General features: G+C 39.6%; 1 protein-coding gene across 3 annotated transcripts in view; it reads right to left on the reverse strand.

Annotated features, from left to right (window-relative positions):
• The window catches only part of LOC114659341 (tumor protein p53-inducible nuclear protein 2), a 28792-nt gene extending 9551 nt beyond the window's left edge, over positions 1-19241 (reverse strand). For 2 of the 3 annotated variants that reach the window (XM_051932825.1, XM_028811776.2), the window contains exons 1-2: positions 18877-19241; positions 2819-3129 (exon numbers count right to left, since the gene is read on the reverse strand). In XM_051932825.1, coding sequence (XP_051788785.1) covers positions 2819-2942 — 124 coding nt within the window. In that variant the 5' untranslated portion in view covers positions 2943-3129; positions 18877-19241. The remainder of the gene's footprint in view (positions 1-2818; positions 3130-18876) is intronic. The other variant, XM_028811777.2, reaches the window with a different exon arrangement.
• Between the last annotated feature and the right edge of the window lie 1042 nt (positions 19242-20283).

The raw sequence follows: 20283 nt of genomic DNA on the forward strand, positions 1-20283 counted from the left end.
GGGTCCAGCAATGCTGGGACAGGATCTGGTTCATAGTAACCTTGTCCCAGTTCCTTATTGAACTCTTGTAATTTCACAATGGGTGGCATGTTGGTGTTGGGGGCAGCCCAGTCTCCTCGAAGATTCAGGAGGTTGGGTTTGAGTCTTGGGCTGGTTACTGTCTGCATGGAGGATACACCTGTTCCCCATGGCTGACAGACTGTAGCATTTTCTCTTACATTCTGCATTCTGTGTTTTGTACATTACTTTATGACAAAGTTTGCCTGAAAAGGATGGGTATATTATTTAATATGTCCGACTATGGGCCTAATGGTGTTGAAGTAGGCTGTGGCTCTCATGACCCTGAGTTGCAACAGGCAGGTTTGATAATCTATGGACAAAATAGATTGTACTGAAGTTATCCCATCTTATTTTTAAAAGAAAAATATTGGCACTATGGCAGATACACTTTATTAGAAAGTTCTTATAGTTGACAGAGAGCATGTTCAAATATAGTGACGGTCCTACTTTATTTCTTAAGGTAGCTGCTAGAAACAGGTGAAGCCCCATTTTTGCACCTTGTCGGCCAATGTCCTGATTCCAGTTGTTTTTTCGGTTACACACGAGGCCTTGCATGTGCAACATATGTACCAGACACTAAGGATATTTTTACAAACTTGTCTCAAGTATTTTTTTCTCTCTTTTTAGCTCCATTCTTGTAAGTGTGTACTTTACCTGTTCCATGTTAAGTGTCACACTTAGTTTGAGGTTCACTGCACTTGTGTGCTCATAAAAGCAAGAACAGTACACCTTTGATTTAACAAACTTATTTGGTTAGAGGTGACCGTTAGAATAGTTTAGAATATGTTATTTAAGGGATGGTCCTCCAATGATATTTTACCAACCCAGGGAATGTGGCCTTGTGCCAGTGCGCACTTCCAAAGCTATGTGTGGCTTCATTCCCACCATTTGTGCTGCTTGTGTTTAACAATATATGCATTACCAACTTCAACTGTTTGGCGATCAAGAACATATTTTACGTTGCTCAGGACTGCTTTTATTTAACTATTCAAGGAAGGCTGTTAGATAAATCCTCAGATTTGTTTAGTGGCCAGCTGTACCTTCTATTTTTAAAACTAATATGATCAAATTGGCCTTACTATTGGGCTTGTTGTGCAAGTTAATGTGTCTACTCAAATTCTGAATGCTTAAAAAATAGATTTCTATTTTTTTTTTTTACCATATATTTACATGTTAAACCACCTTTGTCCATGATTCATTAAGTATATGGGTTATAAAATAGAAAGTGAATGTTCTTTCAATATATGGAGAGCATAAATAAAGTGGACTACAAGATTTTGCCTCAATAGAAGGAACGTAGTGCACTTTCCTGGATTCATTTGTGGTTTTAGGCAGAGGTGCATGGTTGATGATCCTGTGGCCATCCATTCACTGTTGTGCCCACATACCCCAGTTCAGCGTAATGGGGGCCTGGGAGTATCCCAACAGGAGCCTGCACTGGACAGGGTGCACACAGCCATACATAACACAAGGTCAATGAGCTCCATACAGATGGTGACTGGGCCTGGGATACAAATGCAGGACTGAAGCTCCACTAAACACTACTTCACTATGCAATTTACTTTATTACCATCAGTGTGCAACTTGTATTGTTAATATTTTGTCCATTTTATCCAATGTTTGCTAAACTGAAGTTTTTCAAATTGGATTTCAAGCACTTAAATGTACAACAGTGTTTCAGCTGTTTTGTTGGTACTATGATACCACAGAAAAAAAATCTGTGATGTTAAAATGGACATAGCCCTGTTGAAGACTCACCCAGATTATTGGGCTGAAGGAGGCAATGAAATTTTATGCATTTCTGAAAAACTTCCCAGGGAAAAAAAATGGAATTAAAACTAGATTCAGGTTTAACCTAATTGTGAGGAGGTTCTTCCCTGGTTGATGTGGATGAGCAGCTGGCTTTCACATTCTAGAAGATGAACTTTGGTCATGACAATTGTGTGAGATGGCATTGGCAGACTGAAGCAGAGGCACGTTTGGTTCAAGTGGGTGAGTGGCTAGTTAGTTTACATTATCGTACAGCAGGAACTTGGTGGGTGTTTTGAGTGTTTGCAGGACACTAGTCATTATTTTCATGTAGGGCCAAGATTATTTCTTTCTGTTCAGAGCGTAGAGGGGAAATGACTTGTAACTCCATAGGTCCATGAGTAGCACCCAAGCAGTGTTAATCGGTGGTCACTTGTATTGAAACTGGGGAGAATGAGTGACACTGGAATGTGGTCACTTCTTGAGCATCTAATCCTCTAAAGTATGATAGCACTAATTAACTTAAAAAGAAAAAAACTGGCACAGTACTTCCAAGCCAAATACATGGGGTGGCAAAACTGCAGAAGATCACACTTAAGCAGCAGGCCTCACTGCATGGCATTTCCTGAATCACAGTGGACAGGGGTATACCTTTCTGAAGTTCATTTGGTCTATTACTTCTATACAGATAGTTGCTTTCCTTATCTATTAATGGCAATTCAGTGGACAGGGGTATACCTTTCTGAAGTTCATTTGGTCTATTACTTCTATACAGATAGTTGCTTTCCTTATCTATTAATGGCAATTCATGAAAGAAGTGTTAATTTTTAGTAGAGTTGAACATTTGTGCTATAAGCTTGTAACATAAGGCCTTGAAGGTCTACATGATCACCTTTTGCTTTGGTTTTCAGGCCCAAAAGATTCCACTTAACTTTGGTTTTATTACTCCAGTGTATTTTTACCTTCCTTCACCATACCATAGTGCTATGACCCTGGCGAGGCAACTCACCTGGTAGGTTGACAAGAAGCCAACCATCTTCATCGGCATCGGACACACTAGGTTTGGGCTCTGCTGATCCTTCAGGTGTCTGATCCAGGCTCCCAAAGAAGAGGCTGCTTAGTCGTTGGAACATTGTAGCTGTGCCCGTTAAGCTGGTGAAAGTGAAGGTGAAAAGTTGTACACTGTAGATCACCACTTGTTGTAAAAAGGTCCAGTGTGAATCACAGCATGCTAGTCTTGATAATTTCTTGGCCAGAAGCTCAGGCGCGAGGCAGTTTTCAGTGCAGTTGTAAGGTTTCACTTGGTACTAGTGCAAAGACCTAGAGAAAGGAAAGAAGGAAAAGACATTAAGAGCTGAAACTGTAAAAAAGCCAGGAAAGCCAATAGTTAGAAACAAGTGTGGATTGTGGAAATTTAGAGGACAGCAAGTAAGGGTAAACTGGGAATTTAACATGTAAAGCATTGATTTGGCATCAATGCAATAGTGTTCAGCATCCGGTTTACCCAGATGCAGTATGTATTCAGCCCAATGTACTTCATCAATTGCTAATAGCTTTAAAGATCTTTATTCCACATACCTGTAGTGCCCCGTCCAAGTGAAGAAATTCTCATGAAATACTTAAGCCTCCCATTTCATGAGGGAGACTAATATGCTTGAAACAGAAGCACAGGCAACACAGATGTGTATGCTTGTTAGTAGCTGAATAATTGCAAAATCAAGGCTTTCATTTTCTGTAACAGTTTTTAGCAGACCTCAGGTCGTGTAGATGGAAAACTCTTATGCAAAAATGAGGAGGAAAATATGTCTGCTAGTTTTGGAGCCTGTTGCAGTCTCATGAGGTTTACATAAAACCTGGACATTCGGAGCTGATCATGTCACCTTATATAATGAGAGAATATGGAAACTGCCTGCATACTTCAAACAGAAGGAGGCCCTGTCCTAGTGGGGGGGGGGGGGCGAGTCTAAGTTTCTTGTAGCACCATCCAGCAAAAAAAAATTTTATATTTAGCACATTTCCTTACAAAAGCATAGAGTGCTTCAGCCACTACACCAGGACAATTCTGAATAGGAACACCACTGAAACTTCTACAATAAAGGATTTGAATTTTCGAGGCTTATATATCAAGGTGGGCACACCCAATTTGGGTATTCATAGTTTACATTGAGCGATCGAGAATATAAAACAGATCTATACAGGAGAACCAATGATTTTGCAGACACAATCGAGAACAGGACAAAAAAACTGAACAGTACAGTTACATCAAAGACAAGTAAAGATTATAAGTTTTGGGGTCCAGAAGACTTTGCTTTTGGTACTGAGACACAAGCAGTACCAGACATTTGGTGAAAGAATTCCGTCTGGGTTGTCACTAACACACCTGCTGCCCTAATGATAGAGAACATTGATATTTTTAACCTTGTATAACTGAAGCTGTGACAACTCTTCTGGTACATATATGTTGACTCGGTCTGTCATCAGCACCCCCACTCACTAAGGAATACACAATGAATGGACTGCCAAACCATCACAAAGCTCTCAAACACTGACCTGGTTAATCATCATCAGTCAACCAAATAGCACAGGAAGGAGGAAGTCAATACGGAGGACATGCCATGTTCATGCAAGTGGCTGAATTCAAGCCTGGCACCTGAAGCATTTTGAAGTGACACCACCAGTCAAAGCAGTTTCATTTTGCAGAATTAAAAAATAGAAGCCAAGTGTTATCATAGGTATATATAACAGTAATAATAACATACATTATACAAAGAAGAAGAGATCACTCAGTTCATCAAGTAGATTTGGTAAGATACATGATCTTATTATCTCATCCAGGTATTTTTAGGGCCCCTACTTCAGCTACACGACTTGGTAATGTATTTCAAACTCCCTAACTCTGCATGCGAGGGTAGTGCTTCTCGATTTCCACCTTAAGTATGGCCATTCGGTGAAAGTGCCCAGTATGGGATAATATCCATCCAGTTCTAAAACCTGTTCACTTGTAATGAAGTGAATTGCCCATTTGGTCTTTGAATTTAGTAATTTTTAATTATTCAGTACAAGCTCCTGTCATCTGACTTATTGGTTATGCATAATCTCTTTAACTAAATTAATATGATCCTAACTGAGGCAAAAGCAAAGCAGCTACAATTTTCCTTTCTTAATGACCTGTCCCTTTATTACAAATAGGACAAAAATGCTCTCAACTCTGCTGAAAGCAATAGAAGGACATGCTTTTCTGACAAGTTCTCCCATGTGTCATCTTGTGACTGGACAAATAATATGCCCTTTTATGTTACCGATTTCATTAATGCGACAATTAATACATATCTTCTGAATTAGAGACAGAAAAGGACCATGTATTAATTTAGAATCTGTAACATACAGTAGGTAGGGTAGTCAGTGGACTTAAATCCACAAGTTTAGAGGTGGAGATTCCCACCTCTGGCCAACTATGGTACCCTGAGCAACTCAAATTTGTGTTATACTCGCAAAACTTTGTGTGGGGGATATTAATGTGAAAGGCATAATATAAAGATCATCTGGATGTATTTGTCTTCTGGATTCTTTCATTTACTTGTACTCTCCAAGCTACAGTGTTAGGTTCCAACAGGGATTTCCCACGGACCCTTGCTACTGACATACCATGTCTTATTTTATGTACCAGCTTCTGAACACTGCTATTCCCAGCTTTTATCTTACTTGATCATTTGGCTTTTACCTTTACCAATAAGGAGTAATATTTTGGGTTTCCCTGCAGCCGAATCAATATGGCCATCCGGTGAAAGTGCCCAGTATGAGATAATATGCAACACAGAGCTCGGACTTTTTCACTTGACCTGCTGCCAAGATAAATGGGGTATCACATAAAGCTTGTTCTAACACTCTACTCGTTTACTTGTTTTTCAATGCATTCATTTTGTATTTTATCCACTCACCCATTTTAATTTATTCTTAGTTCTTGTGATCTACTGCCAAGAAAAATGTGGCATCAAATGAAACTTCAAATGCTTGCATTAGAGAAGACCGACTGGGGATATCAAGTCCGTCATTAACTGGCATTGTTGATATTTTTTTTTTATTTATTATTGCTTCAGAGTGACAATTTAACGTTTTGACTTGTTGCATTCTTATTTTGTACTTTAAAGATAAATGAGGCATCAGACAAATCTTTTACTTCTCTCACCCTCGGGATTAGCAACCACCATGGTGAACAAGTCCCTTATTAACTCAGCACTCTTGCTACTTAAGACATCTGTCAAAATTATTACATGATATTATCGTTTGTTTAAACTGTGTTGTGAGATTTTTCAGGTAAGAAAGACAGAACTTTTAAAGTAAGGTTCTAATACTCATTAATCATGGCACAGGAGTGTGCTAATGTGTCGCATGCCCAATTAGAGTTTCATTATACATGTGACAATCATCTGCGGTGGGTTGGCACCCTGCCCGGGATTGGTTCCTGCCTTGTGCCCTGTGTTGGCTGGGATTGGCTCCAGCAGACCCCTGTGTCCCTGTGTTCGGATTCAGCGGGTTGGAAAATGGATGGATGGATGTGACAATCATGACCACATAAACCTATCAACTTACAAATGTATCATTTAACTAGCTGTACTACCCATCCAAGGCAAATTGAAATCTAAGTAATCAACAAGGACCTCAGCGATAATGTTTGCAGTGCACCATGCAATGCGTACATCTCTGCTACACTGGCATAGCAATGGATTATGCAAAGCACAAGGGCCTACGAACTTGGGGGGCCAACTCAGGACCATATAGACTTATAGAAAAATTTTAATAACTAAAACAATGGTTTCAATATTCAATGTCTTGTTGCCATCAACTCTGACCTCAATGGCTCAATACAAATTGTATACTGCTGCCGATCTTCTCGTTGAATGCTATAGCAGTGACATTTCACTGCCGCTTTGCGCTCAATTGTTGTCATTTTGTGCTTTTGTTTTCAATCCATCCAGTCAACCAAGTCAACTGTTTTCGAAGTTGCTGTACTGCTGCTGATAGATCACTGTGCACCGTTATCTACTTCCAGGGATGTTTGCACGGCTTACGTGTTACTGATGACTATACCAGTGACTGTTGTTGTGTGTGAATGATCGTTCTTCAAGTTAAAACCCATCAAAAATTTACCTCAGAAGCACCACATCACAAGACAGACTTAATCGCTTGGCTGTTCTCTCATTTGAAAATAAGCAGGTCGGACAACTTTACGTGTCAAACACTGTTGAGACTTTTGTGCAGCAGAAGGCACGCAAGCGAGTATTTTAAGGTACTAGTGATATTAGAAGTAATATGATTTGTGACTTGTCAGTCACTTACACTTTTGTAAGCTTTAACAGTTTAACAAATCTGTTTTATTGTGTACCTTAGTATGGCTTACTATGCATTAGGGTCACTACTGTGAAGACTGGTGAGTGACCACTTTATGATGTAAGCGGGTCCACATTTTATATAGATGTATGTACTACTACTGCTACCCACACCTCCCACATTCCATTCCTACAATTTATTTTATTTTAGCTAACTTACAGCGGGTGTAATAAAACAACTTAAAAAGTCATTACAAATTTTATTTAGAGAGCTGGTTTGTTTGTCACAGCAGTTGCAGATGCCACAGCCCAGCCTGCCCGTAGGCTCTAGTTGCGAATAAATTACTAAGAGTTATGCTAGACAGGAGGGGCCCACAACTGGGGGCTACACCACTGCTCTGCTACATGCCATTTGGTACAAGATTTGTAAAAAGAGTGTTAATGTTTGTGATACACCATCTGTTGGAATGACGGAGACATAGCAATCAGACAGACACACACACAGATACTTATTCTTTTATTAAGGCAGGATAATTTGTGTTTTACTTAAATATTACTTGCAGGTTAAATAAGTTACGGATCCCAAATTGGTTCTGTTTGGGTGGGAAATTAGTGAGTGGGCCCTCTGATCACCTGGCATCTCCTCCAGGGCTGTTTCCTGCTCTGTGCCGAATGCTACTAGGTTGGGCTCTGGCCTGCCCTTGACGCCTACTGGGTTAATCGGGTTTGAGAACGTAAAGCTTTGTTTATCTTTCATTGCTGTTATCTACTGTCAAGAAAAATGAGCCATCAAATAAAGCTTTCATTTTCCCTCTCTCTAGGGAACAGCAATCACCTTGAGCGATCCCTTACTAACTCAGTACTGTTGTTGTTTAATTATTTATAGATTTGTTTTATTTGTTCACCCTCTTTCACTTTTACTTTACATCGTTTATTCACGTTATCAACTGTCAAGATAGAGTATCAAATTAAGCTATCTTTCTTTACAGAAGAGTCACCACAGAGATCAGGTCTCTTATTAAGCGGTGCAGTTATTTTTATTCATTAACCTATTTTGTGTTTACTCCGTCACCCATTTAAATTGTACTTAGGTGTCTAGCAAGGAAGGAAAGGCATTTTGGGAGTGTGGCAGGAAACACTTGTTACATTGGCTTGCTTATTATGTTCTACATAGGCGGCTTTTTGGGGGTTGGATTATGTTGAAAAAGAAAGGCCCTGTATAAAATTAACTACGTCACTGTTGGACTGTACATGCTTTCCAGCTGCTCAGTATTCGAAATTCCAGTCCAACCACAAGAACATTGTTTAGTGTCAATTTCATATTTTTTAAAACTCCCACGCCCATATAAATGGAACAAAATAAGATGAGATACTGGAGAACATCACAAGACTGAATTCACACAATTTTGCACAGATGCCTGCCTACATACAGATCCATTCCTACAGCCTGCTAATTCACTCTTAATTACAGAATGGTTCAGACCTTTGGACTTCCTGGACACCAAAGAGGAGAAAGCTGGAGAAAAGTGCACAAAAGTCACTATATTTTTATTTATGTGTTTGGTGAGCCAGAGTAAAAATGGCTTCATCCTTTGAGCCAGCACACAATCATCCAGTCTGCCAAAGATTGAAACCCAGACTGCATCCCGAGGCCTGAACACAGTGTTCATCAGCATCTGAGCAATACAGTAAGAGGAGCTCCTCCAGTATACTAAAATATTTCAATTTCAGCATCACACCACAAAATAATAAACAGTTTAAAAAACAAACTGGAGATCGCAGACATTTCTTTAATATTTTACTATGGTAAAACTTTTGTGGGGCAGTACAAAGGCATTGTGGTCTCACTGCTCCAGGCACTTGGGTTCTCACTGTTATATGTGCAGTTTCTCCCAAGGTCCACCTGAATTTTCTCGGTGATTTCATCCACCATGCCAAATGTACATGCAGTCAGTTAAATGGTGAACTTAATCTGGCCCAGGTACGAGCACCTGGCTACCCATTTCATAAAATTAATGGATGTATGGGTAGAAGAAGCATGAACCTGTCTGTCCTACTACAGTTAAGAAGCATAGGTTTGATTCTCTGTGTATATCCATTGTTTTTATCTAGCTCTCAAAATGGACACACGAATAGCAGTTAGTTCCTTGGGAATAAATGCAGACATCATCAAAGTCGATAAGTGCATAGCTTTTCACCAGAGTAACACGCAATTGAGCAGTCAAGCCCCATGTTACATGCTACTCATCTGGAAAATACGTACTGACGGTCAATACTGGGCACTTAACCACTGTAAAAAGTGCACAGGCCTGCAGCCAGCCTGGATCTGAGGAGCAGTCTTGTAGATGATAGATGTTAAGAGTCAGTGTGCTTACACAAAGAGGTCTTGTGGATTTACTTCCACAAAGTACTTTTTTTTTTTTTAAGGCTATTTTTTAAAATAAATTCCAGATTACAACATTTTTATTGCTGATTGTGAACATTGTATAACTTTTCAGAAGATAAGTCTGTTGTGCCTGAGTTTTCAGGCTGGAGCACGTTTGGACGTATTGGAGGTCGCTCCCTGTCTGAGGTACACCTCCATGTTGGCTGGTGACCAAAGTGTAAACGGCTGTATGTTTACATCTTTAAAAATTAATTTCTTACATTCTCATCTGGGCTTTTTTTCCCCCTGGAAATCTGAGTATTTTTTCCATAAGTATTTTTTCATAAGTGGTTTCATCTGGGCATTTCTGAAATGGAAAAGTGTCACGAAGACAATTGGAAACCTAGTAAGCTTGCTGACCACTGCTGGACCCTTAAGGAGGATATTTTTATTGCCAAATACAGCAAGGAATTGTCCACTTCTGCCTTTTAGAGTAGATGCTCTCACAATGTATGTATATAGTGTAAATGAACATTTATTGTACATGTTAAAAAGTGTGTCACTTAAAATCCATGTATGAAGGAGAAAGTCTGGTTAGGTTTTATTTCAAGCATGAGAAATACTGTAAGATTCACATGTATTGATTAATGTGGCAAAAAAAAGCTATATCTTGTTATCCCAGTATCACCTTCTCTCCTCACTTACATGCATGCATATGCACGCTCCTCTGTTGACACATCAGTGCCCCCCTCCCTCCATTGCCACAGCTTTGGGGTCAAGTCTGAGGCCACTTCTGTTAGACCCATTCTTTTTTTTTTTCCTTTTGGAGGCAGACTGTCAGTGATATGAAAGTAAACCTTGGATGCAGCTCACATTCCTGGCCGAAAATCATGCAGTTCTTACTAATCTGCTAAATGCTGTCAGCGAATTAAAAAGATCTCTCTAATCTTCTTGACCTACTAAGGCACTGCTATTAAAAACAAATAAGGAAATTAATCAGATCTCTTTTTTGTTCTTCCAAAATCTTTCTCAAAATTAAATTTGCACTTGGTAAAGAAGCAGTTCCAAGAATAGCCAGTCGCTACTGGCTTTAGAGGGACATATGGACTCGTCTCCAGCATAAATACCCAGGAAAGAGACATATATACAATCACCTTGGAAATGTCAAGTTCAGCAGAGTATCTGCCAAAGAACACACTAAACAGCCTCAGCCCATACATTTAACCATTCAACAGTACATTGATGTGCCTAGGACCCTATCCCATCCCCTCCCCCAAGTCTCAGAATGGTGGCCACTCCAGGAGGTGGGCTGCCCTGGTTTAGTAGACCAGCTGGAGGACACTCAGCAGGCAAAAGGGCCAATCCTGCAAAGCAGGAAGACCAAATATTAAATCCCAAGGTACTGGAGGTCAGAGGGGAACATCTGTTCGATAGACACTGCCAGCCCCCACACCATGGATCAGAGCTGATACTGCCAGCCACAATGAAGCAGGCAGCTGTGTGGACAGCCACAATGGACCTTTTGTGATCTTAGTGTCATCCAAGGAACATTTCCTTATTTATCCCTCCCTACATAATCTTCAAAGGTTTTTTTTTTAATCTTCCTCTCACTATTTTTATTTAGATAGATAGATCTCACAGCTAACCAATTTTTTTTTTCTTCTCTCTCTTGTAACATTTGGCACATTATATATGGGAGGTGAAAACACACAGTTGACTAGATTTCCAAATTTTCCTCCGAGCATAGCATGGCCAAAAACACCCAGATGGAGGACATGAGCAGACAGGCCATAATGTAAGATTCTTCTTAAGCAGTTTTCTTCAAAGGCTGAACCTTTCTTCTCAAATCAGTTATGAAAGCCTGGTCATTTATGACCAGAGTCCATTTATGTTGTGGCTGTATTAGAAAATATTTCAAACCAAAGAGTGGTCAGATGGCACAATCATCAGGCAGAATATAAACCACAAGCCAACATCCTTGCTTCCTGCAGGGCAAGCTGGCGCTGTGTCGCCTTGACTCACCAAATGTGTGGGCTAGTGGCTAAAAACAGAAGTTTAAAATGCACTTATTAAAAATGATAAGCAGGCAAAAGGCCTTTAAAGGCTAGCCAACGTGAAGAGATCTGACACTTCTTGAGGTGTCTGAAATAGGGTAAGCCTGCAAACATTCATTTTGACATGAAGGCTCTTAAGTTTACTAGGTCAAGGATTTTTTTTTTTTTTTTTTATAGTATACCAGAATAATAATTGGAGCCTCACTGGCACTGAAGCTTGTTCAAACTCTGTCTGCATGTGTATGCTATGAGAAGGTGGTATGTACCGGATGAAGTCAGAACATAAAATTGTAAAAGAAATGGAAAGGTAAGGGCGGCACGGTGGTGCAGTGGTAGCGCTGCTGCCTTGCAGTAAGGAGACCCAGGTTCACTTCTCCCAGTGTCTGCGTGGGTTTCCTCCGAGTGCTCCAGTTTCCTCCCATGGTCCAAAGATATCCAGGTTAGGTGGATTGGCAATTCTACATTGTCCCTGGTGTGTGCTTGGTGTGTGTGTCCTACGGTGGGTTGGTGCTGTGCCCAGGATTTGTTCCTGCCTTGCGCTCTGTGTTGGCTGGGATTGGCTCCAGCAGACCCCCATGACCCTGTGTTCGAATTCAGCGGGTTGGAAAATGGATGGATGGATGAATGGAAAGGTAAACATGTTGAGTTTTGAAGAGAGTTGTGTGGAGAGGAGGAGCAGCCTGACTTGATTACACTTGTGGAGTATGGCTGGCCATAGTATCGAAGTTGGGAGGCATGCAGATGGAAGCATTAGGTGTGCTAAAGACAAAAGGAAGTGGAGGCAGTTAATTGGGTGGCAACCACACAACCGACAAAGCTGATAATGACTATAATTTCGAGATAAGGTAACGAAGACCAAAGTTTCATGTTAAGGTAGATCTACTCCCTAATCTTGGTGCCAGTGGGTGCCGACATGTTGCTTACCACATGCAAGTAAGAATTTCAATGTGACAATAATAATACATTTTATTTATATAGCGCCTTTCCCATGCTCAAGTCACTTCACAGAGTTTAAGATAGAACAGCAGGGTATACAGTATATAGCATTGTACAAACCAGATAAATAAAGAAGATTAGGACAGTAAATTCAGAAAAAAAGCCTAACAGACAACATAATTGATGGTCTAGCACAAACACACAGGTTACATGAGCATCTTGACATAAAGGTAAACTGAAAGAAGGGTAATAAAGTCAAGTAGAGCTAAAAGCCTTCTTGAACAGATGAGTTTTCATGGAGTCAGCTGACGTGATTAATTTCGGTAGGTCATTCCAGAGTGTTGGCGCCATACAGCTGAAGGCCCTGTCACCCATGGAGTGTAGATTAGTGTGGGGCACAACAAAATTGCCAGAATCAGAGGACCTTAGTGGGCGGACAGGCACATAGTGATGGAGAAGGTCACTGATGCAGTTTGGCGCAAGGTCATTTAAGGCTTTGTAGGTTATTAGTAGGATTTCATATTCAATTCTGTAAGACACAAAATATAAACCCAACAAAACCTATAAATGCATGCAAAAAATAAATAAATAATAATTTAGTAGCAGCTCTGCATGGAATGTCAATCAATCATAGGGCAAACTCACTCCAGGTCAGCCAACCCCTCCCCTAACAACCCAAACCAACTGCCAAGTCTTTTAGATGTGTGAAGAAACTGAATAACCAGAAAAAACCCCACATGGGAAATGTGCATATCACAAATACATAATTTGACCTATGGTTTGATGTAAACATGCATGTGCTACTGGGTTGCAATTTTACACATGCCAACTTCATCAAAGACAGCAATACAAAGTTTTCCTCCAATTTGTTGTCAATGTTGTTTTTTCCCCCTCATTCAGTTTTTAATAATATAACAACAAATAAACATAGCAACAGGGACCAGACCGATCCAAACAATTAACATTATATTCTCTTTCGGGCCCTGTCTCCATCTTTAACCATAACATTGAAAAGAAAGTCTGGCACAGGTGTTGGCAGGTAGAATGTTGGGCCTTGAGGTTGTCTGCATGCTGTTTCTTGGACACTGTAATTACTTTCCAGTTTTCTAATGCATACTTGAATGTTAAATTCAAATGTATTTAAGCTATCTCCTTACACTCCGTGTAGTCATTTATGTCGTATTCAGCCTCACAGATTCATCTTCTGTTTTTAGGACATTGTTTTACATACCTCGTGGACTTTTAAGTCTAGATTTATGCTCCAGCCCTTTTCAATTTCATTTCTTGCTTGATTGATAGATGTACTGAAGTTTTTTGACCAGAGATGAAGCAATCCTCTCATTAAATAAGTTTGACCTATGTTGCATTATTTTTTTCAGATACAGGACATGAGGTCATTACGTTACGGATGTGTTTCATGCTTGCTCACAAGTTAGCTTTCTGCTTTGTACCTGTGAGCTGGTTGTTTCAAGGTTATCGATAGGTCATGATTTATGGAACATTTTGCTTTCCCAATTTTTACACTATTATTAGGATGTTTACCATTGTTATCCGGTACTGTCTTATTTATTGTTATAATATGGGTGACATGTTTGTTCATGGCCATGATTTTTTTTGGCTGTGATAATTGTGTGGTGAGACTTGTGAATAGACTTTTCATTCACCCAGATGTCTGCATAAAATCAAATAAAACCATACAGCTGCTCTTGTTTAGCAACTTTTAATTAACAGGGCCTCCTGCTTTCTGTGATATCTTACGGAGCTCCATTGTTCAGATTTCATTACACTCTGTCTTTTTGGCCTAGCACCACTTTGCTTCATTAGCTTAGTTACTCTTTTGCGAGTCCTATAGAGCTGTAGCATCTTTTCCCCCACTCTTATACTTAATCTACCTTTTCTCATCCTACTGCCATACTATTTCAAAGTCAGTTGAATGTATTATTAGAGATTTGGGCTGTACCCACCCCTGCGCTCTCCTGGACTCAAACACACAACTTCTCACTGACTTGCCCAGCCGCACAGTAGAAATACAAATAGCCTTACTGACTGAGCTAAAGGAATGTTCCTTTACCTGGGGGAGCTATCATCCATCTTCTTCAGTGTGATGTAATAATACAAGGGCACAGCCTAATGAAAACAGGTTCAGTCTTCAGGCACCAACTTATTAATATTATAGTATCTTAGTTACCACCAAGTGTTCAAACTACAGAGTAACTTCAACCTACTGCTTCTTCATCCCATATATATTTTACACACCCACTATTGGTCCTGGCATTAGTGCCAGCTCTATAGCTTTTTTGCAGCCCTGGGCAAAATTTAAAACGTTGCACCCAGACCACAGAGTTTATGTACATATTATTATTGATGGAAAGGGAGTTTCCTCTTTGGGGTTTTGTGCGAGTCACATGTGAGTGGCCATTTGATGATCAACGCAAGTTGTACCTAGATGTCAGAACGAGGAAGAATAAGAGTTGACAAAATGATCCCCCTCCCCTTTACTGCCCTAGGTGACTACCTAGTTCACCTCTATGGCATGGCATTTGTAACTGTTGGTGGTACCCAGCCCGGAATGGCATGCCAGTTACAACATACCTAATTTAAATATGTTAATCAGATTCAAAATCACCCCTCATCACTTTGTAATTATCTGTGCCACTTGAACCCTTATCCTGCAGCTTCAGAAAGAAATTCTACAATTTCAAAGATGTCATTTTGGTTACTTGTAATGTGTTGCATCCAAAGTAAATGAATAAGTAAAAATATGTCACTAGTGTAGCATAATAGATTCTTAAAAAAACACTGGGGGTCTCTCTATTGTATGGCACACATATACCCATCAGTGACTAGTAAAGTGCCACTCCCTTTGCAGGGCAATAGCTGAAGCATCTTCCTGGATGTCCTGAAATGGAGACCTTCCTGGCGTGGGTCAAGTATTTATCATTCGGTCCCACTATCCATGCAATTAGTACTTATGATTTACCACATGAAATAGAACAGAGAAGATGACAATAGGAGACCCAAGCATAGCAGATTCAAACAAAGCACTTCTGCTGAGCCAGTTCCCTTAAGGGGAGAGGATGAGAATGCTGCTTAAAAAACAGATGGACAGCAGTCAGGCATTGTTAACATAAATGCACACTAGGCAAGCTCTAAGCTCTTCTCTGCACGTTATAATGGCTTGCGAGGATGAATATTAATTAAGATATTATTCAATGCCAGCCATTGCACTGGGAATAACAAGGCTTGAGCTTTTATTCCTAGACTGTGATACTCTACTTTTGCATTCCTCACACTTGTCTTGCCAATGCATATCTCCTGCCTACTGTTACCAGGTGCAGTTTCTATTTTTTGGATTAAGGCCAATCAAAATGATGTAAAATATGTATATATATTTATTTGTTTTCATAGGTCTCTTAGAAGTCACAGTGCTCACAATGCACGTCCTCCAGAGATGCGACATTGGGCAGTTACTAAAAAAAAAAATCTCATTGAGGTCTCCTCATGCAATTTGACTTTGCAATGTACTTTATTATTATTATTACATAATTATTTCTTCTGTGCAAACTGTGAGGGAAGCAGATGTGAACTGCTATATAGATTAAATGTGGCTTCCTGCGTGGCTGATTTGGCAATAATATCTGATAAGTTAAATGAGAAAAAAAAAAAAAAAAAGACACTTTCACTTTTTTTTAAGCTGTATCTGCTTGTGTGAGAAATAAAGCTGAAGGCAATGAACAAACCCATAAACTTATACATTAAAATATTAAATACATACCAAACTTGATGGACTTCAGATTGGGTGTGAAACAGTGGACCGTTACATGTCAAAGCCACTTTTCACAGATTTTTTTTTTTTTTTTTGTTCTTTATTTCACCTTATACAATTTCTTGTATTAGGAATTTGTTAGTTTTCGCATACCCCTTGGGGTCAGAGCACAGGGTCAGCCATTGTACAGCGCCCCTGGAGCAATTACAGGTTAAGGGTCTTGCTCAAGGGCCCAGCAGAGTAGGATCTCTTTTGGCAGTGACGGGGATTTGAACCGGCAACCTTCTGGTAAGCACAGATCCTTAGCCTCAGAGCCACCACGCCGCCCCATTTTACTTAATAAAATAATTAAGTAGAGCAAAGGAGTTAGTTAACACTGCCACCACTCAGTGCTAGAAGGCCAGAACGATTCGGACTTCTGAACCTCCAGAGTTGACACTTTAGGTTTTCCTTGGGCTTCATGGGCTTTCTCAATAAGAAATCCAGTTAAGTTGATTTAGGACTGTAAATTCAAAGAAAGTGGCTCCTTTCCCAAATTTATTAACACCCACCTCTCCCTTGGGCCCCATACTGAATGGGTGTCAATAAAGATGAAATGAAATAAGAGACAGGGAAATGTAAACCAGTGGGTTACACAGCAAATTCTTAGGATAGCTTTATGTTTTCCAAAAGAGTTCTAATCTGATGACACGTTATTAGCAGCACTTTTTTCTATGAAGCAAAGTCAAGTGCAGGTATTCATTAGAAACCAACCATTAAACATGGCAATGCACAGGCAACACGTTCATACCACTGTATACAAATAAAAATGCTAAAGGAAGCCTACTAGACAGGCCCATGGTATTGGTAACAAGGCATTCTCACATCGTTCAGTGTTTATCATACGTTTTGCCTTTCATAGTCAATACAAAATCCATAATGAAACTCCCGTTATATTTTGATATAGGGATCACTGGGCCTCATGAAATGCTTAAAACTCCACGATCAAAAACCTGCTCTCCTGACGACCCCCCCACACGCTCTGAAAATTATCAATAATAAAGCGGCACAGATGGGTGTTCATGTGCATATGGGCCAATCCTTCAGTACAAACTGTAAACACACTGAATAGATCAAGCTGACACTCTATGTAAAAATTAGAATCCCAGCTGTTAGGGAGACAAAGGGGTGCCATTTAAATTAGAACGATGAGTTATTCGCTTCTGACTGTAGTCTTCTTCCACTCTTAATCAGGTGTAGGATAATTCTATTATACTTTCTGATTCGTCCGAATATCGTCTGGAATTTAGTGTATGTTGTTATATGTCTTTGGTATTATAATGCTATCAATAGTTTGTGAGACGTTCAAGTACACTTTATTGTGTGCATATGACATTTTTAACCAACGGGATGTACTTTTCAAATACGTATGTTGTAGTAATTGTGCGAGAGAAATATACGATATGCTACAGCACCTTCCAAAAGCATACAAATTACAGGAAGAGAGGAGACTGGGCACTATTTATTGGCAGTCGGGAGCAGCGGCCGGCTCTTTATGATTTCATTCCGTACTGTGTAGGCGTGGCCAAGCGCGACCAACCACACCTCTTTTACGAGTGCGTCCTATGCTAATTACGTGCGTCACGTAATCGCTTTATCAATGTAAAAGGATAAAAAAAATATATTTATATATCTACACATTGTCACACATACACACCCCATTCGATGAAGAAGAAAATGAATGTATGTGAGAACGAATCAGTGTCTAATCGGTGGCATAAAATGAGAATTGAATAAAACATTATTACTGCTTTTCCATCCTAGTGCAAACAACGAATAAACGCGGCTGAAATAATAGCAAGTGAAGAAAGTAAATAAGAAGATGGTAACAAAACAGACAAGCCATATAAATAATAATGGTAGGGAATGGAGGATGGGGTTAGTCAATGACACAAGATGTCACCGGTGAGGCACTGACGGTGCAACCACAGTGACCTCGGGGTACGGAGTTTCCAAAGCAAGATATTTTCCCTTCACCAAAGAAGAACAGCAAAGGAAGCGAGCCTGGCGCCTAGTTTCCCGATTTCCCAGAATCGGGAAAATGCAAATAAGGAGAGAGAAGGAATGAAAAGAGGCCCTTTGTTGCCGACTCCTTGACAACACAAACCCTCCATACTACAGCTGAAGGAAGTCTCATCAGATTTCTACGACATTAAGCTTTCAAAGACAAAACTACTGAACTCTAAAATGCAGAACAACGGTAAATATAAAGAAGAGCACGCCAGATGGAACGCCAGACGTATAAAGGTGTTAAAAACTGAGAATGAAGGGGCACATAGCAATCGCAATGACTAAACAGGTCAATATTAATCTGTTTTAGCCCACAGATCGAGAGAATCGAAAGACGACAGCAAATGATGTTAGCGATATGAGATTAGAAAGTCTACCCAAACAGATATCTTTTTGCGACGAACAATTTGAAGGTACAGTGTAATCTGAGGTAATATATGATTACCTGGTAAAATAAAAGTCCGAATCTGTTTATACCGAGTCCAGTAGTCACGAATGCGACGGCCCTGCAGTTAGTTATTTTCAATAAACTGCCCATAAAGAACTGTATAGAAATTCTTCAGTGCTTACCTGCTCTTGTCGTATCATAAAAGGTGTAAACGTAACTGTCGATAAAATATCGGATAAAATGTCTTAAAGCACAGCTTTAGGTAGCCTTATAATTGAGGTAGTTGTTCTAAAAAAATAAAAAATTAAAACGAAAAATGTTCACAATACGTGAAAATAAATTCTTCTTAGAAGAAATGCAGTATTAAATAGACAAGACAATGCCCATGTGAAGATCAATCTGCAGCTTTACACGGTTTGCGACCTTCTGTAATATATAATAAATATATATATTTATTATTTTCGCCTTGCTTGTTTCTTCTTCCTGCAGATTTTTTTTTGTTATTGCAGCTTTCAGCTGATCCTCAGATCAGAATTTAGTATATTGCGAACAGCTGATCGTGAGGTCACAATATTGTTATCCCCACCTCCTTCCACGCCCACGCTAATCTAAAAGCCAATAGTGTCGCTCCACAGTGTGTAGGCGTGGTCTTGTTGCTGCTCGTAGGGGTGGAGCCAAGGCCTGGGTTGACCTCAGTATAACGTCACACTAAGGGATTTCAGCCAGGCTTTCGTGTGTTATGTTTTCAGCCGCCATAATGGATTTTGGAGTTGCATTTTTAATAGTACAATGAGCCAAGGTTGAAACATTTATAAGTGCTTCTGAATCATTGGCATCAGTGCCATCCACAGAAATTTACATTTATGCCAATGTATTTTATTCATAAGTTATTAACAAGGTTTTGGTATGTTTTGCGTGTGGAGATCATGAGGAAATACATGAAGGTTATTCGAGTCCTTTGTGCTGTGAAGATTTATGCAAATACTAAATTGTAATAACATGCAGTGTCCGCTGTTTTCAAAGGTTGGTATGTTTCTCCCTACTTGTTTACGTCTCGTTTTTAGGGTGGGCACTGTTGCGTGGTATTATTATTGGCTGTCCCCTACTACTGCAAATTCACACTGAGCGTACTTGCATTTTCTCACTTTAAAACATCGCTGGTGCTGCTGCTGTCGTCTTCGTTTTCTGTCTAGAACAGCCGAAAGAAGAAGACAGTTGTGCAGTGTTACATCATCTTTGCATATAATGAAATATTTGTCTTTTAAGTTTACGAACATAACCTCCCCTTTATAATTTAATACAGTTTCTTAAGAATTTTTTCTTTTAGTCGTAACACATAAATATCAACTGTGCATCTAAGACTTTAATAATGAAACTTTATTAGATTTCTTTCTGAGGACTGTGGATAATAAATGTATAAACTAATGCATATATGCACACTAGAAATTTGATTAAAATTTCAAGTATAATTATATGCACACTAGAATTTAAAATAAACTTTTAAAATGTTTTTCAGACGTCACAAGAAATTAAAGAATTTCTTAAATCTACCAGTACTAGGGGGCTCCGCCCCCTGTTCGCTTCGCTCG

Source organism: Erpetoichthys calabaricus, chromosome 10 (assembly GCF_900747795.2).
Source record: "Erpetoichthys calabaricus chromosome 10, fErpCal1.3, whole genome shotgun sequence".
Lineage (NCBI taxonomy): Eukaryota > Metazoa > Chordata > Cladistia > Polypteriformes > Polypteridae > Erpetoichthys > Erpetoichthys calabaricus.